The sequence below is a fragment of the Armigeres subalbatus genome, chromosome 1 (genome assembly GCF_024139115.2).
Source record: "Armigeres subalbatus isolate Guangzhou_Male chromosome 1, GZ_Asu_2, whole genome shotgun sequence".
Lineage (NCBI taxonomy): Eukaryota > Metazoa > Arthropoda > Insecta > Diptera > Culicidae > Armigeres > Armigeres subalbatus.
Window position 1 is genome coordinate 68766449 of NC_085139.1, and position 26123 is coordinate 68792571.

At 40.9% G+C, this 26123-nt stretch overlaps 2 protein-coding genes across 4 annotated transcripts in view; both read right to left on the reverse strand.

Annotated features, from left to right (window-relative positions):
• LOC134226633 (mucin-4) overlaps positions 1 to 26123 on the reverse strand; it is an 817146-nt gene that overhangs the window by 650702 nt on the left and 140321 nt on the right. The gene's annotated exons all lie outside the window — the stretch shown is intronic.
• On the reverse strand, positions 6092 to 6703 carry LOC134206244 (uncharacterized). Its single transcript, XM_062681941.1, has one exon. The coding sequence runs from the start codon at positions 6701 to 6703 to the stop codon at positions 6092 to 6094; it is 612 nt and encodes a 203-aa protein (XP_062537925.1).

Sequence of the window (26123 nt, forward strand, 5' to 3'; positions counted from 1 at the left end):
ATACTTTGCCAAAGAGCTCAGTATAATATTTACTTATTTTTATTGTTCTTATGTAAATAAATGCGAATGCAAACACATTGGGAGTTTAATAAATTAATGTATTTCGATCATTTCATACAGCGAGAGGAGAGCAAATTTCGTCGATATTTGTTAACGGTATTGTTAATATTATTCACTATTTTCAGCAGGAAAGGAAAGGACGAAAAGGACGCCATATCTCGCAAAAAAGACGACGTCTTTTTAACGGGGTATTCTGTTCAATCAAAGGTAATCGCCTATTTCCGGGGATTAAACCAACCGACTTGGACGTTAATTTACAATGTTATGAAAACTCATATGTGAATATGTACGTTATGTGGAAGATATTGATTTGGAAAATGTATTGGAGGTAACCACTTTCCCTTCGATGGGACTCGAACCCATGACCTGCAAATATTGCCCTCCGCTCGCTTTCAAATCGACTTCTATAAAAACATTCTTCATGCCTGCCGTATCCTAACGGAACTATCAATTCTATACTTTCGCCTCTAATGCTATCATGAACATGTACGTCCAAGTTTGGAAGATGATATTAGCATTTCCATATCATTGTAAATCGTTTAACTTCACGTAGAAGTAACACACACGAAATCATTAATTTAGTGTACTACCCTTGGTGGGGGCATCCATCAATTAAGCTGTTATTGGTCGACGGTACAGCAGCAGTGCCTTTCTCTGCTTTGTTCTCTCCGAGGCAGCCAAGTTGGTTGCGACGAGACGGACGCAATGAGAAAACAGAACTGTGCAATAAAAATCCTATTCGACTAAATGCTGATGTCATATTAGAAATTTGGGGACAGTACTCGTCGATAGCAAATCCTTCCGCACGCGATGGCATATGAGCAAGTCAAACCACCTTCCTTTTGCCAGTGGAGATATATCAGCTTCCACACTGATATTCTTCCCTCCCCCTACATACGGGAGCTTGGCAGAAGGAAGGTCGAGCGATATGTGCCATCACAAATATTGCCCTCCGCTCGCTTTCAAATCGACTTCTATAAAAACATTCTTCATGCCTGCCGTATCCTAACGGAACTATCAATTCTATACTTTCGCCTCTAATGCTATCATGAACATGTACGTCCAAGTTGGGAAGATGATATTAGCATTTCCATATCATTTTTTGACAGTTGAACTTTACCGAATTTCAGTCAAGAAGTAAGTTTACCGGCTACTATGGCAAATTTTATTGCCGAGTATTTGCAATCAATATGAAATACCAATTGTCGTCAATCATGTTCAAATTTTCAACGAGATTTCAGTAAATGTAAGCTTTGCTGACCGTTTCGTTATTTTATTTCACCGAAATAAAATCAGGCGTTTAAGTGTGTACACCCGCCCTCAATCGAGTGACCGCATTCCAGAACGATCCCGCAAACCTCGACGCAGTTCCTACCACAACTGATGCACCCCAACATCCCAGTACTATGCACTCTCACATCAGTAACGCAAACGGGAGTTTGAGCATATATTATCAGAATGTTCGCGGACTTCGCACCAAAATAGATGACTTCTTTTTGGCGGCAAATGAAAGAGATTACGACGTCGTTGTGTTAACCGAAACTTGGCTCGACGACGCCATACACTCAGCGCATCTTTTTGGGTGCCACTACTCGGTGTTCAGAACTGATCGCAATCCTATGAATCGCCGTAAAACCCGTGGTGGTGGTGTACTCATCGCAGTTTTGTCAAAGTTTTGTCAATTGTGTTCGTGAATCTGCTGTCGTCAGTGACACTCTTGAACAGTTATGGGTTCAAGTCATTATGCCTGGATACATTATCAGCATTGGGGTTGTGTACTTGCCACCTGATCGTATGAGCAATCTTGACGATATTCAACGCCATCTAGAATCTATCGAAACAGTTACTTCTACTCTAGGAGCTAAAGACAAGGCCCTGCTGCTCGGTGACTACAATCAATCTGGGATTCGGTGGTTTTCGGCTGATAGTTCTTACCCGTCGATTTGGAACGTTCTCGCCTCTCAGGCGCCAGCTGCGCATTGTTGGACGGATTCAACTTTCATGGACTTACACAGATTAACTCTATCGTTAACTCAAATGGTCGAATACTTGATCTCGTACTGGCAAACGATTCAGTGCTTCCGAATTGCGCACTACACCATGCTCTTGAACCGTTAATACCTGTTGATATCAACCATCCACCGCTTACATTGGAGTTATCGTATGTGCCGCCAATTACCTTTGAATCGGGACATGATTCGAGCAGTTATGACTTCCGAAAAGCAGATTATCCCGCACTAAATAAACTGCTACTTGCAGTTTAACTCATTTAATAACGTCGACGATGCCGTGGATTTGTTCACCGATAGTATTGTTCGTGCATTTGCCATTCATGTTCCGATCGCAGGCCCTGCACGAAAGCCTGCGTGGTCCAACCACAAATTACGAATACTGAAACGTCGTCGTTCCTCTGCACTTCGTAGATACTGCAATCATCGTTCCATATATAACAAGCAACAGTTCAACAGTGCCAGCAGTGCGTACAGAAGCTATAATCAGTTTTTGTATCCCCGATACATCAGCCGTACTCAACGAAATCTACGATAAAATTCTAAGCAATTCTGGACATTTGTGAGGTCCAACGGAATGAAGATGGTCTTCCTAGGTCAATGCAACTGAATGGTGTCGCTGCTGAGACTCCTGTGGACAAATGCGAACTCTTTGCTACACAGTTCAAGACATCTTTTAACGATTTCATATCTCCGCCCTATCATGCCATTGAGGCTACTCGTGACACCCCTCGTGATGCTTTGGACCTAGACATCTTTTCCCTCAGTGATGAAGATGTGTGCAGAGCGATCCGGAAACTAAAATGTTCGTTCTATGCTGGACCAGATGGGATACCCGGTGCTATACTGCGCCGGTGTTCGAGTTCTTTTATTAAACCTTTAGCAAAAATTTTCAATCTCTCTCTTCGTACCAGAACGTTCCCCATGCGCTGGAAATCATCATTTCTTTTCCCAATTCATAAGAAAGGGAACAAATGCGATGTGAACAACTATCGTGGAATAACTACTACTTTTCGTTTTCATTACGATGAAGTGATTTCCAAGGCAAACCGACAACTTGGCTTTATGATTGCCAATGGGTTTCGTGACCCCTATTACCTACGCTCACTCTACTGTACCCTTGTACGATCAGCTCTGGAGTTTGCTGTCATTGTCTGGAGCCCTTATCAAACCACCTGGATCTCAAGAATCGCATCTGTGCAGAAAAAAAATCGTGCGCTTTGCTTTGCGTAATCTTCCTTGGCGTGAAGGCCAACATTTCAATCCCTATGAAAACCGCTGCCGGCTGCTTGGGCTGGATACTTTAGATGTTCGACGCCGTGTGGCACAGGCCATATTCGTAGCAAAAATTCTCAATGGTGCTGTAGGCTCTCCAACATTGTTAAACAAAATTAATTTTTATGCTCCTACGCGCACACTAAGTAGGATAGATTTCATTCAGCTCGGTGCTAGAAACTGTTGTTATGGTCGGCATGACACAGTTCGATATTATGTCGTCCAATTTCAACGCAGTGTTCCATCTATTTGATTTCCACCTTTCGCCAGCTGCTCTACAACGACTTTTCGTAGCACACTTTCGTGGTACCAATTGACACATATACTGTAGATTGCTAAGTCTTTTTTTCATTATATTGATGCATTTATTGTGTTTTCTGATTGATGTATTATTTGTATATTTTTATCCATGTTTGTATAATAATTAGGTTTTCGAAACATTTTTACCCTTATAGTCATTGAGACATTAAATGTCAAATGACGATTATCATTAAATAAATAAATAAATAAATAATTTGTACTGGTTAATTCGGATTGACCGATCGACGGGATAACAGCAAAAGGCACGTGCGTTTGGTTCGAGTGCTGCATTCAACTAACTGCTGTGACGATCATGTGAGAGGTTTACAATAGAGAGCGTATGGAGTCTGTATGATATGTGTAGTTTCGATTATACAGGGTGTATGCATATAATTATAGATTAATTTTTAATTCACAATTCAGTTCGAAATAGTTAAAGAGTATTCTAAACATGCCGGCCGCCGTTGAAGCCGTCCACTTCAACCATTCTCTGCAATTCAAGTGTCGACAATCCGCCCCAATGGCCATTGGAGCGGGGGTACGTTCACTTGCTTGACAAGCACTAGCTGACCAGCGCGGACATCAGACTGTGGCTGTTTCCACTTCACTCGCTGCTGAAGTTGACTGACCTAGTCCAGTTGCCAGCAATACCAAAGGTCTTGGACCGATTTTTGCATCTCCTGTAGACGAGACAGACGATTCGGAATGATGTCGATCAGGTCGGGCTCCGGGATGGCAACGAGGGGTTCGCCAACCAGGAAGTTAAAGCAGAAGGAGTTAAAGCAGAGCAATCGGCAGGAGAATCTGTAAGCGGAGAAAGAGGACGGGAATTGAGCACCGATTCGATCTGGGCAACGGTTCGGAGCTGATCCACGGAGTATGAGCGGTTGCCCATGATGCGCCGAAAGTAATGCTTGGAGGATTTTATTCCGGCTTCCCAGATACCGACAAAGTGTGGCGAACGAGCCGGGATGAAGCGAAATTGGATTCCGCTTTTCAAGCAGAAGTTTTCCCAGTCCGTGGACCGAAATTGACGACGAAACTCGTCTCGCATTGTGTGTAGTTCTCGGTCTGATCCGACGAAAGCAGTCGCGTTGTCGTTATGTAGTTCGAGCACACGATCGCGCCGAGCCACGAAACGTTTGACGGCGTTTATGCAGGCAACGGAGGACAAATCTGCGACGACTTCAAGGTGAAAAGCTTTAACCACGAGACGCACGAATAGTCCGACGTACACTTGTACCGACGCCCCCCGACTGCTTAACGGACGTACGAGAAACGGTCCACAGTAATCCATCCAAGAGTGTATGAACGGTCTAACAGATGAAACGCGAACAGATGGAAGAGGTGCCATTATTTGTTGCTAGTCGTGGTTGACACCGGAAACAGGTAACACATTGACATACCACTTTGCGTGCTAGTTGTCGACCCCGGACTGTCCATAATCGCTGACGGATGGTTACGAGTGTGAGCGCGGGGCCGCCGTGAAGTGTTCGAATATGGCACGATCTGGCGATGAGCCAACTGAGTCGGTGATCAGCTGGGAGCAAAGTCTGAGCAATCCAAACTGATCCATGAACAATTTCAGGTCCTTGAGTGATGACTTCAACATTGGCCAAACTGTAGCAGCTTGTGCGCCTTGGATGCGACTATAATGACGAACTTCCATTCGGAAATTCTCCCGTTGGGCTTGTCGTACGAGGATAGTGAGTGCATGTTCACCTTCTTCAGGGTTCAGTGAACCATCGATCCGATCACTTCGAGGGAGTTTGGCATTGTTAAAGAATCGATAGCATCGTGCTTCTAACCGCACAAGCTTGGCTAGGTTCGAAAAACGATCAAAGATTGTTAAGTCAATAATAGTACTGTGCACTGGATAAGTTTCTTGCTGTAAATGATGAGCATCCGGTGTCGAAACCACACATTCAGGCCAACTGTCGACAGGGTCCTTGAGAAAACATGGTCCATGCCATTACAAATGGTCCATCGAGATCTGACTTGTCATCATTCCTCGAGAAATACGATCAGCTGGATTTAGTTCCGACGGGACATGCATTCACTTGGAGCCATTGGTTAGGCGCTGGATCTTTGCGATTCGGTTCGATACGAAGTCTTTCCAAACATTCGACTGAGATTTCAACCAGTGCAAAACAATGGTGGAGTCCACCCAAAACGTTGGTGGTTCGAAGAAATATGTTTCCCTCCGAAGAGTGTCAGACAACTGGCTACCGAGCAGAGCGGCGCACAGTTCAAGTTGAGGAATTGACTGCCCACGTAGTGGAGCGACACGAGATTTGGCTGTCATTAGATGACGATGGCATTGTCCGAATTCGTCAGTTGAGATGACGATGATGCAGCAGCTATATGCTGCTTTCGATGTATAGCAGAAGCAGTGCAGACCTGGCCGTACTGTTAGTCCGACAAAAAGAACGATCAAACTGGTAGAGCTACGACAGGATCCATCGAATACGTTTCGTGTCGTGTAGTAGAATTCTCAGGACGATGAATGGCATGATGGGGTAGAAAAACTGCGGACTACACGACACGCACGAATTCACCTCCTCTATGTGACCCAGACTTTCGTACTCTTGCAAAAACTCCCGATATGGGACACGAAGACATTCATCAAGAGCGAACTTTTTGTCCATAGCCTGAAGATGACGTAGTGCGAGTTGCATCGGCAAAATTTCGTCTCGCAGCGGAAAACGGACGATGTATCTCCCGCCTGAGTCTCGACCAACGGTTTGTTTGAAGTGATCTTCACAGTGTTTCTCGTCGGAAGTATAGGCTTTCCCGACGTCGATGTTGTCAATTTCCCAAAAACGTTCGAGTTGTTTGTCGAGGTGGTCGTCTGTGCAAACGTGACTAGTCTGGACTGCTGGTGGGTCCTTGGATGGATCCGCGACCCTTCCACAGACGATGTAGCCTAGTACGGTTTTTTGTAGGAGCGGGTATCCTGCAGCGAGTAAAATTTGCTGTTGTTCCAGCAAAGAGAAGAACAGCTCAGCACCGATCATGAGGTCGATCTTTTGGCTAATATTGAACTGAGGATCGTCCATCGGGAGATGGCGTGGAATATGCCAACGTGCGACGTCTAATGGTGACTGGGCAATGACACCGTTAGCTTCGGCAGTACCAGACAATCCAGAACGAAACGATGATCTCCGAAGCGTGGTGCAAGCGAAATGGTAACACCGACTAATTCCACTAACCGGTGAATTCAGTTTGACTTGCTTCAATCGGAGTTTCGTGATTCGGAGATGAAATTTGGTTGGGAACCACTGCCTAGCAAGGCTCTGGCGAAATGGTCATTGTTGTCGGCATCCTTCACCTTTATTACTGCCAGTCTCGGTAACAGTGACTTTCATTAACTGCCCGAGCCATCCCCAGAAAGGATAGGTACGGCAAAGACGGACGCTTCGATAATTTTTTTATTCTCAAATGGCCCTCGCATACTTCATCACCTTTCAACCCATTTTCACACTTGTCGCTGCCTAGCGATAACATTCGGACTCCGTTTCTTTCCCATCTGCTTTCGCACACACGCTGCTCCCTTCCTCTATACGAGCAACATCGAGACCGATATGCCAATAAAATTGAATTTAAAACTGATTACGGTCGTACAGCTTCTGTCTAATTAATTACTGCCGGAAACCACTGCACTGTAACAAGAGATGCGCTTGCTTGCAGTAACTGCACTGCCTGTTATCCGCAACATGGGGTATACAGCGAGATTTTGACGATTTGGATTCATACTGGGTATTGGTTGGGTGGGAGAGCATCAGCGTTTTTATAATTCGCGATCTTTTGTGAACAAAAACAAGAAGTTCTTTGTAAGTGGGTCGCTCGCCATCATCCACATGGGTTTCCCACTCTCGCAGTGTGTCAGGATCTAGGCAACTGCTCAAACGCTCAACGAGAAACGAGTTCCAGTGCTCTTCAGCTGTCTCGAGTTTATTAAGTAACTGAACATGACGATCGAAACTATCGGCCAACTCTGACAGTCCCAAAACGGATTCCTTTTTCAATGGGTTGATCGCCAGTAGAGCTGACATGTGTCGCTTAATGAGCATATTTGGATTCTCGTAACGATCTTTCAACAGATTCCACGCAACTTGATAATCGTCGGCAGAAATATCAACTGCGGAAATCACACGAGCGGCCTCGTCTGTCAACGATGCTCGCAAATAATGCATCTTCTGTACTGCTGTCAATTGCTGATTAGAATGAATCAGCGAAACAAAAAGATCGCGAAATGAAACCCAATCGTCAATCTTGCCACAAAATACGGAATCTTGATCTCCGGCAGCCGTACGTTTGTTATCGGCGAAGCAGGTTAAGCGTTTTTAGTTTTAGCCGGTGACGATGGTGCGCGGGGTGGTGGAGGAGGAACAGTGGTTAATTTACCTTGTGAAGATTCCTTCAGTTTGAGGTACAACAATTGGAACTCATTAGGCAGAAAAAAGTCGTTTGGCCAAAAGGGTCGTCTGGCCGAAAGAGTTATTTGGCCGAAAAGGTCATTTGGCCGAAAAGGTTGTTTGGCCGAAAAGGTCATTTGGCCGAAAGGCTCATTTGGCCGAACGGGTCATTTGGCCGAAAGGATCATTTGGCCGAAAGGGTCGTTTGACCGAAAGGGTCATCTGACCGAAAAGGTCGTTTGATCGAAAAGGTCATTTTGCCGAAAGGGTGGTTTGGCCGAAAGGGTCATTAGGCAGGAATTGTAATTTGGCGCAAAAAGTCGTTAGACCGAAAGGGTCGTTTGGCCGAAAAGGTCATTTGACCGAAAGGGTCGTTTGGCCGAAAGAGCCATTTGGCCGAAAGGGTCATTTGTTCGAAAGGGTCATTTGGCCGTAAATGTCATTTGGCCGAAAGAGGGTCGTTTGGCCGAAAGGGTCATTTAGCCGAAAGGGTCATTTGGCGGAAAGGGTCGTTTGGCCGTCGTTTGGTGAAAACATATTTGGCGTAGAATAGTGTATGAAATCAAGGAACTGACGTCGTAGTATCATATTAACCATAAAAATAATGTTTGTTCGTCAGATTGGCCTTTGAAAATAATTTGGTAAATCGTACATAACTTTTGACCGAAATAACTCACACCTGAGATTTTTGGACACAAAGCTCAATATAAGCTAAGCTTTTCATCGATGTAGTTATATTCAAAATCGCTAGTAGAAAACCTAGCGGAAAAATAGTTTTAAAAAATAAATCAAAGATGGCAACTAAATCCGATACGGCTGCCCTATTTTATTATTTAGAATTGACAAAAATCGAGGGGTCCATAAAAGTGATTTGGTCTATAACTAACGAGAGTCTACTAACGTCTATAACTCTTTCTGAAAAAATTAACTCGGATCTCTAATAAACTCGCCGAAAGTTTTCGAATGAACATAAATTTAGGCATTTTCAAAGACCTCATGCAAATAGTGGCCCAGTCTCAGCGAGAATAACCAGAAAAACAAACTGCTGTTTTTAAGATAATAGCTTCTGCTCAGCCTCTATAACAAAATGGTGTGGCGTTTGCCATATCACGAAGTATGCCATGGAAGCAAAACACATAAAAATAGCAAATTATTGCTTGAAAATGAAAAAAAACGTTAATTTTTCAATGGAATGATATGAGGTTATTTTCAATTATCCCCTCAATTTAAACACCCTGAAATGGAGCCTAAAAGTAGTAGAATAAGGTCGAGAAAACAGATTTAAAAATTGTTTGCGCCATTCATATATACACCCGTCAGAAGAAAACATTTTTTTTTTCGAAGAAAAGCCTCAATAACTTTTGATCCGCATGAGATATGGCAACGCAAAGTCCATGACAAGTTGCGCCCTGCAATGCACAAAAAGTGGTCTGAACATCTCATTGCTGAGATATCTGAAACAAAAAAGTAAGAGCAAAAAACTGTTTTTTTAAGGGTCGCCCTAAGTAAACTTGGGAAAATTGCTCTAAACCAGTCAATTTAAGAGCTAGAGAATTAATTTTTTGCGCAAAATTCTTGAAATCTGGCTGAACTACAACTTCGCGAAACATTGTAAACGCGTATCTCTGCCAATAAAAAAGTTTTGTTCATCTTTTTTTTTTCACCCGCCCTAATTTTTATGACAACCCCAATAAGCTCCTTACCGTTAGGAACAACTTTGTAGAACAAAGTTTTATTCTATCTCTGCTATTTTCGGCTTGGAGGTCCCAGAAGAATGCAAATCTAAATATAATGATGACAGTTTTTCGTTGCTTCTTTGTTGAACTTGGTGCCTCTGAAAATGCGAGGTTAAATTTAATTGCATTCTGGACAGCTTCGCCTTAAAAGGAGGCTCCGGTAACTTTGACCCATTTTTTACATGCCAGCAGCCGAATTCCGGTCAAAAATTCTCTTGTAAGAAAAGAAATTCTCGAAGAGATTTTCAAAATTTTCTTATTTTGGAATTCCGACGAAAGTGTGGAAGAAATTTTTTGACAGATGCAAAAGAAAACGAGAATTTAAATTTCTTCCAAATTTTTGTGGGAGAAATTCGTAAAGAGATTTTTTTGGGATGAAATTTGACGGTAGAATTCCTTCCCAAAATGAGTGTAAATAATGTGAAAAATGTTATCGGTTCCCTGGGCATGCATTCATTGTAATTAATTACCACTCAAGATACATATTCATGCAATGGCCAGCATAGAAAAGCTTTCAATAAATAACTGTGGAAATGCTAATAGAACGCTAAGTTGAAAATCAGGCAAAGTTTCAGATGGAATATAGAGGCATTGAGAAAGAAGAAGAATCGTGTTTGATTGATTATTTGGTTATATATTTTCAAGGCAAACATTTCAAAGCATCCGAATTATTTAAATATCATGATACATATGACATGTGCACAATCAACTATTATAATACAAAGTACGCAGATTTCAAAATCTAAGCTAAAGCTAAGCTAAAGCTAAGCTAAAGCTAAGCTAAAGCTAAGCTAAAGCTAAGCTAAAGCTAAGCTAAAGCTAAGCTAAAGCTAAGCTAAAGCTAAGCTAAAGCTAAGCTAAAGCTAAGCTAAAGCTAAGCTTGCTTAAAGCTAAGCTAAAGCTAAGCTAAAGCTAGCTAAAGCTAAGCTAAAGCTAAGCTAAAGCTAAGCTGCTAAAGCTAGCTAAAGCTGGCTAAAGCTAAGCCAGCTGGCTTGGAGCTGGGAACAGCTGAGGCTGGAGCTAAGCTAAAGCTGGGTGAAGCTGGAGGCTGGCTGAACAGCTGGGAGTGGGCCAGCTGGGAACAGCCTGGCCTGCTCAGAACAGGAACAGCAGGTGGGGTCAGCTGGGGTCAGCTGAACAGGGCTGGGAGCTGGAGGAACAGGTCAGCTCAGGGGTGGGGTCAGCCTGGAACAGGGCTCAGCCTGCTCAGCTGGGAACAGCTCAGCCTGCCTCAGCCTGGGCTCCTGGGGTGGGCCTGGGCTCAGCTGCAGGAACAGGTGGCTCAGCCTGCTCAGCCTGGGCTCAGCTGGTGGGAACAGCCTGCTCAGTGGGTTTGCCTGCCTGGAGTGGGGAGCTGGAACAGAAAGCCAGCTCGCTAACAGCCTGCTCAGGTGGGCTCAGCCTGCTCAGCTGGCTAAAGCTAAGCTAAAGCTAGCTAAGCAAAGCTAGCTAAAGCTAAAGCTAAGCTAAGCTAAAGCTAAGCTCAGCTAAAGCTAAGCTAAAGCTAAGCTAAAGCTAAGCTAAAGCTAAGCTAAAGCTAAGCTACAGCTAAGCTAAAGCTAAGCTACAGCTAAGCTAAAGCTAAGCTAAAGCTAAGCTAAAGCTAAGCTAAAGCTAAGCTAAAGCTAAGCTAAAGCTAAGCTAAAGCTAAGCTAAAGCTAAGCTAAAGCTAAGCTAAAGCTAAGCTAAAGCTAAGCTAAAGCTAAGCTAAAGCTAAGCTAAAGCTTAGCCAAATGCTAATGGTTCGGTATTTCGATGTAATAAAGTTAGAGCATTCGTTATTTTCAGATAGTTAGAAATCACAATTATGTTGCTGTTACTGCATATTTTCATGATTAGATTGAATATTTATCATTTTTTCCCCGTCATTATTTCGGTTACAATATGCGAAAACAAGTTTAATTTTCGATATGAGGATGTTTTGAACAATCGGTATGAAAAATAGTTGTCAAAAGACATCTAGTGGAAAATATGTGAACTAATATTTTTCTTCGCAAGAAATTTTAGTATTTTCTTTCTCTTCAGTCTATCGGAATAAAGTATGAAAAGAAGAAATTTTTGGAAAGAGAAAGAGAATTTATAAATCTCTATTTATAAAGAAATTTTTCAGTTTTTTCTTGAACCTTCGGAATTCGGCTGCAGGTAATAGTATTTTTTTCTGTAGAATGTTAATTAGGCCACCTTCTGCAGCATTGCACAACTGCGTGAGTTCTAGAGATCCATTTGTACGACCTCTAGAAAACTTTCTGCCTGATGGAATAAGAAACATGAAGCAAGCAGAATGCAATGAATCAAAACTATTTAGAAAATAATTTAAAATTGACAATATTGCGGTCATGTGAATACTAGCGTTGACTTTTACTTTGGAAAATCTTTAAAAAAAATCAAATTCAAAATCTTACCAGGTCAAAGGTTCATTCCATAAAAAAAATAGTGATTTGTGCAAATGATTAAAACGCTAGAACATACACAGTACGTCCCGGACAGACTCTTCACTGTCAACTAAAGTCAACTTTTTACCAATTTTTTGTTTCCAAAAATCATGTTTGTATTCAGGAAGACATCGAAGTTACTTAAGAGGGTGCTATCAAAACTACAAAACTGCCTACCTACTCAAGGAATTCGAATACTGATTAAAACAAGAAAGCGACTTTCAATCTTTCCAAAACGAATAATAATTTGAATTTTTCAGCAAAACATTCATTCAATCGTCACAAAGCAGCACGAATTGAGAAGATGAAAAAATCAACCACAAATTATTTTCACCCACCAATCGGGAGTTGTGCTTTCAAATCGGTACAATTTTATCGCCACTGGCTGCCCTATTGTCAACTAACGCTTATGCAGGCCAACAAACTTCTGTAGGGTGTATTTCGGTTGGCTGAGAAATACGAGTCACTCCCTACGTTGTCGTCGTCGTCGTCATCATCCTCGCCATTGCGGTTGCCGAACCAGACAGTGAAATTGAGTGATTTTCAGCGAATTTGCAAATTTGTATGCGCACTTCATGCATGGATATTGGATGATGTACAACTTTGCATCAATTGGTGCAGAATTTGCCGTAAACCAGCGAACGATTTTGTATATATAAAAGATACAAAATATCCAAATGCAGCTCTCTCTCTCTGATTGCGGAACACTGGTTTGTTGGCAGAGCATATTTTATTTGCATTTCGAAATGACATATTTGGTATTTTATGAGTTGGCAGAGTTATGAAGTAGTAAAGGTTTCCATTTCAATTACAATGTATTTGAAAGATTTAGAAGCAAACAACATCGAAGTAATAATAATCTGATATAAATAGCACGAGAAGCATTTATAAATGTTCCGAATTTGATTCATTTTTAATTTTTGTTTTTTTTATAATCGAATGTGATGAAATACTCGGATTAAGGGCAAAAATAATTTGAACTACTCAGACAAACTTTCTACGGAAACAAAAAAATGTTGCATCGTTCGCAAGTCAAAAGTTCCTGCAATTTACGATCCTGAAGTAAAAACCAGCTTCTGTCAGTGCCTTGCGTTCCGGAAGGGGCAAGTAGGTTGGTGGAATACTCTTTTTAAATTTCCCACAACTTCTGGCACCGGCAAATAAACCACAAAAGAAAAACCTCCTGAAGAAGCAGTAATCGAGAGCAAGAATCCAAAATAATTACCCACAAGTAATAAAAGACAGGCAAACCGCATTGCTATGAGGTGCCACTGCTGCTGCTGCTGGTAGACAAAACCTTTCCTTATCTTCCGCTGCCCATTGTTACCCTCACTTGAGGCCACCCCGATTTGGGCGAAGAAAATGCTTCGAATCAAAAGAAAGTACAGTAAAGATCGGAACAACTCGGTGCGATGTGGCGATTTTTCAGTGCGCGCGCCCGCCTCAAAGAATCAGCGACAGCAAATTATGTTTCAAGAATGTTTGCCTCGAAGGACGACGATGCTCGAATGCGGGACGGAACGAGATGGATGGCAATGGGGGCGGCGGCGGCGTCCTGAAGTGAAATGAAATTGTTTTACTCGCATGAGCCACTCACGGCGGAAGCGATGAGAAATGGAAGCGAGCGGGCTGCCCCGATACGATACAGTGTGGCACAGTTGTAGTGGCTGTGGTGCCGTTCTTCTTCTGAACAATTTTTGTAATTAAATTTAACTTTATTTCGTGGGTTTCTTTCTCGGTTCAATGCTGACGGAAAAAGCTTAAACGAACGGAGTGTTTGGTTTTGACAGTAATAACAATCGTTGCAAAATTGACTTCTTTTGTATATTGGAGATGTGGTTCGACGTTGTTAACCTATTTAAATAGTATGACTTTTTTGGGCATATTTAATGCGCGCAGATTGGTATTTTATGATCAAATTGGTGTTTACAATCAAATACATGTATAGAAATTTAGAATCATTTCGTAAAACGGAAATTGGTGAAGGCCTTCTTGGCCAAGCCTTGATTGTGATTAATTCCTTTGATTATCTTTGTGTGTTCTCCGGAGTAAGATTGTAACATCAGAACATTTGCCCGAAAAGTCCGTTTGGCAGAAATGATCTTTTGGCCGAAAATTACATTCGACCAAAGGTTTATACAGCCTACTCGGACACTAACACTGAAGACGGTTGAGGTCGAAATATGTATTTGTCAAAGGTACAATAAAGTAGTGGAATTAAATGGAATAGTACAAACTCGTCTTATGACAAGTTCTCATTTCTTACTTCTTAATTATCAATCATCACTTCACATTTTTAACGGTTGGGAGTTGGAATGAGAAGTGAGAATTGAGAAACGATAAATGAAATATGAGAAGTTAAAAGGAAAAAATGAGGAGTAAGAAGTGAGAAGTTTTCTTCTTACTAATCACATTTTACTTCTCATTCTCAATTATCACCGTGAAAAGAGGTGTGAGATGACTCGCTCCTTCTTACTTCTCATTTTCACTTCTCCCTGTAAGAAGTGAAAAATGTGGAATTAATAGTAAGTAGAGAAGATTGGCTTCTCAAAAGTGAGTGAGAACCAAAACGTTTAAAATGAGGATAACATCATGTTCTACTTAATCTGAAACGGCCTATTCTGTCAAACGACTTCTTTGGTCTAATATATTGCTGGCTTGGAGGGCATTTCTCCAAGCTCTCCCCCACTTGACACGTTTATAAAATTAAGTTTAAGAAGATCTGGACGAATTCGGGTGAAGATGACGGGGTTATATGCTCAGAAGCGTGTCGTAAATGTCGGTCAAAGGTCTTCCGATCAGGATGAGAGAGGGGACGTGTTCTGTTACCTAGATCGAGTAGAGGCCGCCCCGTAGTGGTCGGAAGCAATCTTCCATCTCAGAATGGGAAGGAGGGATTGACTGGTAGTGGTCACATTAATGGTGATGGCGGAGTACCAGATCAGCTGTCTCAAAATAATTTGTCGATTAAATCACTCACCTTACGTTTTGTTTCCAGGAGCCATCCGTTGGAAGAAAAACAATGATTACAATAATGCTCCCTTAGAAGCAGACTCCAACAACGGGTAGATCTTCGTAGAACTGGTGTACGTTGAAAAAGATCTACCCAATGCCCCGATCACCAACAAATGGTGGTTGTTAGTTCTAATCTTATTCAGCCCATTCCACTACCCTCTTGGAGGCCAATGAACCAGTGGGAACTGCCATTGGTCGGAAACTCCCAGTTCGGTTGGGTGTTTCAATAACCGTTCATAAACTTTACGACTCTACTCTACGACCTCGAATTAGTTATTATCTCAAGCTTATAATTATTTCCCAAACCCTAAAAAAATTATAATTCATATGAATGATTAACAATTCTAGCATGATTTTTGAAAATGTCGTATGTCCAAATAAGAGACTCTCTTTCGTTACGCTCTCTTTCACTAATATCTAAGCTAGTTTTGCATTTATTGCAATATTTCCACTGCGGCAGGCTGGACAAAGCTACTTTCTTCTGTGAATATGGCTTCGTAATAATCGGAAGAGAAAGTAAACAAAGAGAGCCTCTCTTTTGGACATACGACGTGTTCAAAAATCACACTAGAATTGCTTTACGTATCAATCAAAAATAATTATATTGATCTAAAACTGGTGTCCTACGAAAGGATGAAACATATAAGGCTGAATACTCATAAGGCTGAACTCAAAAGGCTGAAATCTTGAAAAGCTGGAAGTATCAGAAGGCTGGAATGTATCGAAAAGCTTAAATTGATGGAAAATGAATCCTAACCATACGAGTTTTTGTACCAACCATGTTGAGTCGAGTGATTAGGGAATAATGAATAATAATTGTAGAATAAAAAATAAATAATAAATGATAAAGAATAAAAAATAGAGGATAAAGAATAAAAAATAAAGGATAAAAATAGAGAATGAAGAATAAGGAATAAAAAATAAAGAATAAAAAATAGAAAATAGATAATGAAAAATAAGGAATAAATAATACAGCATAAAGAGTTAAGAATGGAGAATAAAGAATAAAGAAAACGGAATGCACAGAGAAGAAGGAATAAAAGGAAAAATAGAAAAAAGAAGAAGAAAAAATGAGGAAAAAGGAAGGAAGAAAAAAGATGAAAGATTGAAGAGCGAACATAGATAAAAAAAATTAAAAGTAAGAAAAAATAGAAGAAGGATAAAGATGAAGGAAAAAGAAACAAGGAAGAAAGAAGACAGAAAGAAGGATAATGAAGAAGGAACAAGAATGAAGGAAAAAAGAAAAAAAGGAGATATAAGGGAAAAGGAAAATGAATAAAGAAGAAAACAGGATGAACGAAGGAAGATTGATTAAGGAACAAGGAAGAAAAAAAGAAGTAGGAAAAAAGACGAAAGAAGAACGAAGAACGGAGAACAAACAAGAAAGAAATAATATAGAAAAAGGAACAAGAAGAAGGTCAAAGAAAGAATACAGAAAGGAAGAAGGTAGAAGGAAGAAAAAACAAGGAAAAGGAAGAAGGAAGAAATAAGAAGAAAAATCAAGGAAAAGGAAGAAGGAAGAAATAAGAAGACGAAAAAGGAAGAATGAAGAAGGAAGAAGAAGAACAAAGAAAAATGAAAGAAGAAGAAAACAGAAAAATGAAGTAGGAAGATGAAAGAAGGAACAAAGAAGAAGATAGAGGGAAGGCAGAGAAAGGAGGAAAAAATAAGGAAGAAATATGGAGGAAGAACTTAGAAGAAAGAATGTAAAACGAAGAAGGAAGAAATGAAAAGGAAGGGATGAAGAAGAATGAAAGAAAAAAGAAGGAAAAATAAAAAAAAGGAAAAAAAAGAAAAATGAGAAAAAGGGGAGAAAGAAGGAAGAATAAAGAAAGAAGAAGAAGGAAAAAAAGAGAAGAATAAAAAACAAAAAAATAAAGGAAGTAATCTTGGCAAGAAACAAAAACCAAATGCAAGAACCAAGAACATGGCAAACACGTTCATTCAACCCTTATGTTACCGGGTTCCCGGGTACCTTACGTATTCAAGTGAAATTTTTTTTTTTGATCTAAACATCGCAGGAACTCCGTAACACCTTCAAACTCGGACAAATTTAGGTTTTGGTGATATCCAGTAAAAAGGGGGAGGGTTTGGGGACGGCTTCTGCATATTTTTACCCCGTTACGTACAAACAGAGTACCCGGGTACCCACGTTCTTGGTATGACCATAACTTCATCAGTTTTCAGCCGATTTGTCGATTCCGTTTGCCATGGATTGAGAAACGATCTGGTTACTGGAATTCCGGATTTGCACGACCATGTCTTAAAAATGGATAATTTGATGTTATAGAAACCAAATGATGATTTTTTGTATCCTGAATATTCGTAGAAAATTAGAATTATGACTTCACAACGTATTAGTACCACCTGATCATTTGGTCTCGGAACGGACATTCCGGAATAGGTTCCCGTGGATTCTATAGTAACCACAAACTCACTTAGAAGAAACCCTGCCAATATGGGTATCAACATTCTTGGAATTGTTTCGGAAACATGTTTTCCATGTAGTTGAGACTATAGGATGGATATCAACCGGAACGGTCATCCTGGAACAGAACAGGAGGGACTAAAGTTGTAACAAAATCATTTAGAAGAAACCCTGGCAATATGGGGTTTAAAAATTCCTGGAATTTTCTCGGAAACTTACTTAGCTATTTCGGGCGAACAATGCAGAGTGACGAGACGAACGCATAAAGAAAACAGAACTGCGGAATAAAAATCCTATTCGACTAGATGCTGATCAGTACATTCAAAGTTAATTGCCTATATGCCGGGTATTAAGCCACCCGGAGTGGAAATTAATTACTATGTCTGAAACTTGATTATGCATATGTACAACATGTGATAGATTTAGTTCGGAAAAGGTATTGGAGGGTAACCGCCCCTTCGGTGGGGTTTGATCCCACGACCCCAGTTCGCATGACAGGTGCTTTCCCTACTAAGCTACGAAGGACCTCCGTCGTCCACCGCAGCTTAGCGGGTACTGATGAAACCAAATTCCAGCACCAGGTACCAGCCGATCTCTCGCAATACATTTTCAGAACTAACTCTCTCAAATGTATTTTTGTACACATCATGTCAACCAAGTAGGATGAGTATTTAGTATTGTCCGGCTCCTACACACTTGCTTCATCAGCAACGGCGCTCAATGAAGTAGGGTTGTGTGTGAGGTGTGCCAGTTTGGTCGTCAGATCCCAACACGACCACACAAGCGAAGAGAGATCGCCACTCGAGATCAGTACATTCAAAGTTAATTGCCTATATGCCGGGTATTAAGCCACCCGGAGTGGAAATTAATTACTATGTCTGAAACTTGATTATGCATATGTACAACATGTGATAGATTTAGTTCGGAAAAGGTATTGGAGGTAACCGCCCCTTCGGTGAGGTTTGATCCACGACCCCAGTTCGCATGACAGGTGCTTTCCCTACTAAGCTACGAAGGACCTCCGTCGTCCACCGCAGCTTAGCGGGTACTGATGAAACCAAATTCCCAGCACCAGGTACCAGCCAATCTCTCGGAATTTGGTTTTCATCAGTGCCCTTACCGGATAGTTTTCATGCTTGAAAACTTACTGATGTCGCTCAGATTAGAAATTTAGGGACAGTAAACGTCGATAGAAACCCTTCCGTACGCGATTGTATATGAGCAAATTTAACCACCTTCCTTTTGCCAGTGGAGAGATATCAGCGAGGACTAACACCCCTCTACTGGTACTCACCATTCGTGGAACCTCAAGACCAGGATACATCTACTCCGGTTTCTTGAGGTGCCCCACCCGACCATACTATCACTCTCCTCTGCAGTAATTTGGCTATTGGTCTTTTGTCCACACGGAGGCTCGCTGTAAGGCAACGTCTGTGTGAACTGGTCATTACCCTATCGCAGAAGATAGGAGACCGATCTTCCGAGATTTTACAGTAAATACAACAGCAAACAGCACGGCATCTCTAACTGTGGCTGCCCTAGCTACCGAGCTGAGAACAAAGTGCAGAATATAAAGGTCGACTACTACTGCTACTCGGAGGCGAGTGGAATCCTCCAACAGAAGAGAAGGGTCTAACGCCGAAATCACATAAAGAAATCGAATCTGCACAAACATGCCTACTCAGCCATTACCAGCAGCAGAAGACGTTTCTGCTATTCTCCACGATATGCCCTCTGAGCCAGAGTCCATCCGTCTCGAAGTCCAGATTTCGAAGATTGAGAATGATCTGTTAAAAAGGCGACGGAACACCCAATCTGATTTCGCTTCAACCGCTGCTCAACCACCTATGTCTCTTTCTAGCTCCTCTGCATCCATCGCAACCACGAGAGGCGATTTCATCACTACTTCTCCCGCTCCCCAGACCTCGCAAAGCCTCAAAAAGACTTCAAAAGACTCCCTGACCTCGCAAAACCTCGCAAAGCCTCAGAGTTGTAGAAAAACCTTCGCACTAGAAGTCCATCATACAACACATTTTGAAATTCAGATTCTGGAATGAGTTTTTGACAAACTACTAAATGATCGAACGCAAATTACTAAATGATCGATAACATCCTTGTCTTCAACTCGTACGTACACATTCCGTCTGCTGCCGCCTTCTAAGTACAAAAAACAAACCTCACTACTGCAACCCATGCACCGTCGCCTGATTCGGGAGCCGGAGTGCCTTCGGACCAGAAGCTTTACCCCAGCTTTGTCAGACTAAGACCGGAGTATGTATGTAAAGTAGGTTCAAATATCCGGCACTCTGTTGCGATATGGACCCTTCGGGAGATCCCCTTTGATCTCCTCCAGATTAGGGAAAATCTCACAGTCGTAAATGTCCAACTCCGAGAAAGCATTCCCATCGGCGTAGTGAATGATTACCTCCCCTGCGGAGCAATCTCCTGCATTAAGCAAAAAGGTGAGTAGTATCATTAGCGAGGTCCCCTCTCCCCTTCTACTTGTGGAGGACATGAACGCCCACCATCCGACCCACATAAGCTTATTTAGCCAATCTGGCCGGAATAAACTATTTTATTAAAACCACTCAAATTACTTTGTTTTTGGTTATATCATATAAAAAAAATATCACATAAAAACAGTTTTAAGAATAACATCACCTTCATATACACCGAGCTCGCTCTTTACGCGGTTGATTTTCATTAATTTTTCGGTTACGACTTTCACGACTTTTTCAATTTTACCTAATTTTTCCTTGATTGTCATTCACAAGTCACAACTTTCCTGGACGCCCTTTAGCAACTTTCTAAATAATAACAGAAAGACTTGTATTGTATTGGATTTATAAAGTGAATTTAACATCAGAGCTGTGAATAATCGACAGTCACAGATACATTCATTTCAGTCGTTATAAATCATGAGTCATTTTTCCCCATGTTCCCCAGAATCTTGTAAATATGCGAAATATTTTGTTATATACTATCATATAGTTAGTCGACATCTACACGCTTAGAAAGTGGGATGGTAAGTTCATCGCACCTGGAAATAATTGCATTTCACAGGAAAATCTCAAATTGTATCACTTTCAAGACCCCAATTTTAAAATGGCGCAAATTTGCGCAAGATTTTATTCTAGCGGCTATGTACTGAAATATTACCGAATATTGTGAGTTTTTCATCTTTTTTTTTTATTCAAAAGTAACAACTATTGATTTCTCCATATATCTCAAAACAATCGATTTTTTCTATAAATTAAATATGTATAGACTACTATATTATCACCATAATCATCATCGGTGATAATAATGTGAATTAAGGTTATACAAAATGAACATCGAAATAATTAATTTCATGCTATGAAAAAGTAAGCCGCAAAAATTAAAATGATGGTTAAAAACCGCAAAGTTTCAAAGAGCGTAGCTGTCAAAATACCATTGCAAATAAAAAAAATGTATACGGATAGCAGGTCCCACACTATTCAACTATTTTTTACATATTTTTGCACTACGAAAAAGCCATTTTTCAAAAATCAACTTTATTCCGGCTAGATTGGTAAAATGTGCGACGTGGGGTACTCGGTACTTTCAAGGAGGCCGATCTCGTTCCCCTCAATTATGACACCCCTACCTTTTTCAACGGCCACTCGGCCACCGCCATTGATGTTTGATTAAAATGGAAGGTTACCCCTGATCTCTAGCCGAATCTAGGTTACTGCGAAGGCCTCCGCTGTTACTAAGAGACCTCGATGGCGTTATGATGCCGCTGACAGGAAAATCATTTAATGGCAACCCGACTAGCAGAAAATAACTTAAACTTAACACAATTTTAACATATTGTGATCTTTATAACTTGTTCTTAGTAGTAATTATCTTTCAAATGTTGTAACAGGATTTTAACATAATAAGATTTGAAAAATGCTTAATACCGAACTGCCCAACAGTAGGCAATTAAAATAGATGTAGCAAAGTCTCCTGCCATACAGTGTTGTCCTACACTCAGTGCGAAAAAATGTGCTCTATGATTTTACTCCATCTAAACGATGTGAAACGCTCCGATCGGTTTCTATAAGCAAGCGGCTTAAGCGCCACCTTCTGTTTCCGAAGGACCGCTAGCTCGTTTAATTTCGCCCGGATGAGACTGCCTATTCAGGGCAGGTCTTATTTCAACCAGAACCGAAGTTAACACTCCGACACACAAAATAGATCGTAGGCAATTAACCAAGTTCAAATTCTTCGACTTCAATGTCGGACTTAATCTAGGAAAAATATATACAACCCTCGATGTTCTACCAATCAGGGAAAAGCTTAGCTTAAAGTAGGAATAAACCAGTCAGTAAATAGTTCAATTTATTACGTGACGTTTGATTGTGTAGTGTAATTCTAAATTGGAAGTAATTAAAGCAATTTACAATTCCACGATCGCGAATTTCAATTGATCGAATCCTATTTATTATTGCAGCTAGTTTATTTGATTCAAGAAAACCTAAGCTAACCCTGTGACGTCACGCAATCTCTAAATTTATCCCTTATTTGATAGATCGTGAGCTACTTGGACAGTTCTGACCTGATCGGCGGGGCTTTTGACGGATTCCCGCTGCGGACGTCCCACGGAGTTGAAAAAACAGGAGCTCGGCTCGTTTCTCGTGGCAAAATTGGCCCAACGGTACTCCTGGTCGTCACCAGAGTTCGTTGCGGGTTACTTCCAAGTAACCGGTCGGAACAACCCACGTGACTCGCGCGCAGGTTCGAATCTCGGGGTATAGATGTCCCCTAGCGAAGTGGAGTGCCACCGGTCATAATAATTCGGCTATTCCCCGCGGCTTATTGGCTAGCGAGATCACAATCGTACTCTACGACGGGTGTTACTCGACCTTCAAACAACCTTGGTCAAGTTTCACTTGAGCTCCGGACGGATCCTTGATCCCAGACTAACCGCCCACGTTGTTTGGGCTTCACTGTCCTATACAACGCAGATAATCTTATTCATCTTTGCTCACAATGGTGGATTATTTAGGCTTACCTGAATTACAAATGATTTAATGTTCAATTATTCGAACTCGTATCTCAAAACTTTTGAAATTTCACTCCGACAAATAACCAACTTTTTGATTCAAAGCACTCCACAATTGTGAATATCGCCCGACACGATCCCGATTGGTTTTTACCTAATCTCTGCTGCGCAATTTCTACCCATTGGTTGAATAGAGAAAGATATTCTCTAAATCGTCAAACTATTTCAAAAGAAGTCCTTGGAAAATTCTCTACGACGCAATTTAATATTTAATACGCAATAGATTCCAATTTTGAAATCTTGCTAGGTGATTTGCTACTTCACAACTAGGTGGCGTGCCTTCGGTTCTTGTATCGGAATAAACTTAAAGTTCCAAAGTTGTTTACAGCATGGCAGAAAAAGTATGATACCGACGGCTTCATACTTACGCATGAATACAAACGCATAAAACTGGATTCACACCAGGTATGTTTCATAATTTTTATCATTTTATCGATTGAGTTGTTACAGATGTTACAGTTTTAACTAAGTAAGTGTAACCAATAGAAGGATATTTGAATTTTCTAAATGTCATGTCAAACTGTAAAAAGAATGCACGCCAGGGCAACAGGAGCGCGCGCGCTGAAAATACACTCCAGGGGGGCATCCAGAAACCACGTGGTCATATTTTTGAAGATTTTCAACCCCCCCCCTCCCCCCATGTGGCTTATCGTGGTCATTTGGCAGACCCCCCCCCTCCCCCCTATGACCACGTGGTTTTTTTCAAGCACAAAAATTAAAAAAAAACCTTGTGTAACTAAAACATATGGTTAATCCAATCAATTTTGAAGATGGACAATTTCAATTGATTCAAAATTAAAGTAATCCCAGCATGAAAATTATAAATTTTCATGAAGTCAAAAATTTTGATTATGTTATCATGTTGTAATGTGTATCAGGTATTAGGATATCTAGAACTCGCACACCTTCAATGCTTCAGGAGGATACAAAAAAAAATGTGGGCTCGCGAATATCTTATAGAAATTTCGAGAAAAGTGTTTTTTTAAATAACTATAAACTGCCCATGATCGCATATTTGTAACACTCGCATTTTTGTTCATTTTGTAGAAAGCCTGTGAATCGTTCAGAGTGCTCAATTTACTGCATTTAATCACACAACAGTAAAATAGGCTTTACTATCTTGCTTATCTATGGTAAGCTGGAATTGATTTAGATTGTGGGTAGGATTGACAAACGATTTATAAAATCAACCAAAATGCAAAAGACCGCATCGTGCTTTCGTGCTGTGCGGTTCTTTCTCTCTTTGCGGAAGGAAGTTTTTAATACTACCCGAAGCTATTTTAATTTCAACGGTGCTTCTTAGCGCTATTTGTACCCACTGATCCCGTTACGATCTTTGCAAGGACCCGTGCCTTCGTTTTACGTTGGACCCGTTTGCGGAAGTAAAATTCCGACAAGCGGTGGTAATCCTGCAGGGACACCGTTCTGGGAAAAACCTCTTAGAAGGTCACGTCTCCACGCTCAGCAATGAGTATTAACAAAAACAAGAGGAAGGGGAGTCTCTGAATTCTCCGCTTCCTTCAAAGAAACAAGGTTTCAAGACCGTCCTGCCCAAGCGCGGAAAAATAGAAGGAAGCTGGAGAATTCAGATATTCCTTCTAACTCTAATATCGGAAATAATTCTTCTCCAATCGAACTGAGCAATCAGTTCGATTTGATTAATGATGAAATTGAGCAAATCAGATCTACCTCTAGCCCAGGTGATTCGATTCATGCGAAAAAAGCAAAGGATTCCGCCAATTGTGGTATCTGTTGCCGAGTTTTCTGGCTTCCGGAATGAGATTTTGAGTAACCTTCAGGGGATCAAGGTTTCATTTCAGATTGCTAGGAAGGGTGACTGCCGCGTTTTGCCGGGATCGCTTTGACGATCGCAAACGTCTTCTTCACTATTTAACTGAGAAGCGCCATAAATTCTTCACATACGACGACAAAACTGAGCGATTGTTCAAAGTCGTCTTGAAAGGTCTCCCCAGTGATGACAAATCACTGGATGAGATTAAAATTGAAATTTCTCAATTACTTGGATTTTCACCAGTCCAAGTAATTAAGATGAAAAAGAAATCCCATTCTGGTACTTCCCAGAGGGGCATTTCTCAAGAATTTTATTTAGTTCATTTTAACAAAAGTGAACTAAATAATATGAAAAAGTTTGGAAAAGGCCTGTATTATGTCTCATGTCCGTGTTACATGGGAACATTTCCGCAGGCCTGGGGAAATTTCCAAAACCCTACCCAGTGCCGTAAGTGCCAAAAGTGGGGTCATGGAACCAAACATTGTCACATGGATGCTAAATGCATGATTTGTGGTGGAACCTCTCACGCCAAGGACGCATGTCCTGTGAGAGAAGATTCCAAAATTGATGACGGGAAATTCCAATCGGATCCCAGATTCGACGGGTAGAAATTTTTCAAACGCTCAAATTTCGAAACCGGTTACCGGTCGAGCAATTCATACCCACCACAATTCACAAACAAATTTTGCCGCTCGTCAACGGGTAGCAAGCACTTCAGTAAATTCCAATTTTTCCAATGTACCTACGTATGCAAACATCGCTGCTGGTAGACCAAATTTCTCTTCTCAAAATGAGGTTTATACCCATGTCTCAACGGAAAATAACGGTCATGTTGCCGATTCAGGTAGCATGACTGCTTCCGTTTTTGATTTTTTAACTGAACAATTGCATCACATGATTGATGCAATGTTCAAAGCAAATACCATTCCTGAAGCTGTTCAGGTTGGTATAAAGTACACACAAAAAATTGTTATCGGACTCCGTTTCAATGGATCCAAATAATTGTGTGAAAGTTCTAAATTGGAATGCCCGCTCTCTTAAGGGTAAGGAAGATGAATTATTCAACTTCCTTTCAGTTCATAATGTGCATATTGCCATTATAACTGAAACGTATTTAAAACCAGGACTCTCCATTAAAAGAGATCCAAACTATTTTATCTACAGAAATGATCGTCTTGACAGCGCCTGTGGTGGGGTCGCCATTGTCATTAATAGACGTATCAAACATAAATTATTTTCTTCATTTGAAACCAAAGTTTTTGAAACCTTAGGAGTTTCTGTTGAAACAAATTTTGGACAATTTTCCTTCATTGCAGCCTACTTGCCTTTTCAATGCAATGGGCAGCAAAAGAATTTGTTGAAAGCTGATCTTCAAATTCTGGCTCGCAACAAATCAAAATTCTTCGTAATTGGTGACTTCAATGCCAAACACCGTTCATGGAATAATGCTCAAAGCAATTCCAATGGTAAAATTTTATTTGAAGATTGTTCTGCGGGATATTATACTATTCAATATCCCAATGGACCAACTTGTTTTTCTTCCAGTCGAAATCCTTCTACAATTGATTTAGTTTTAACGGATTCAAG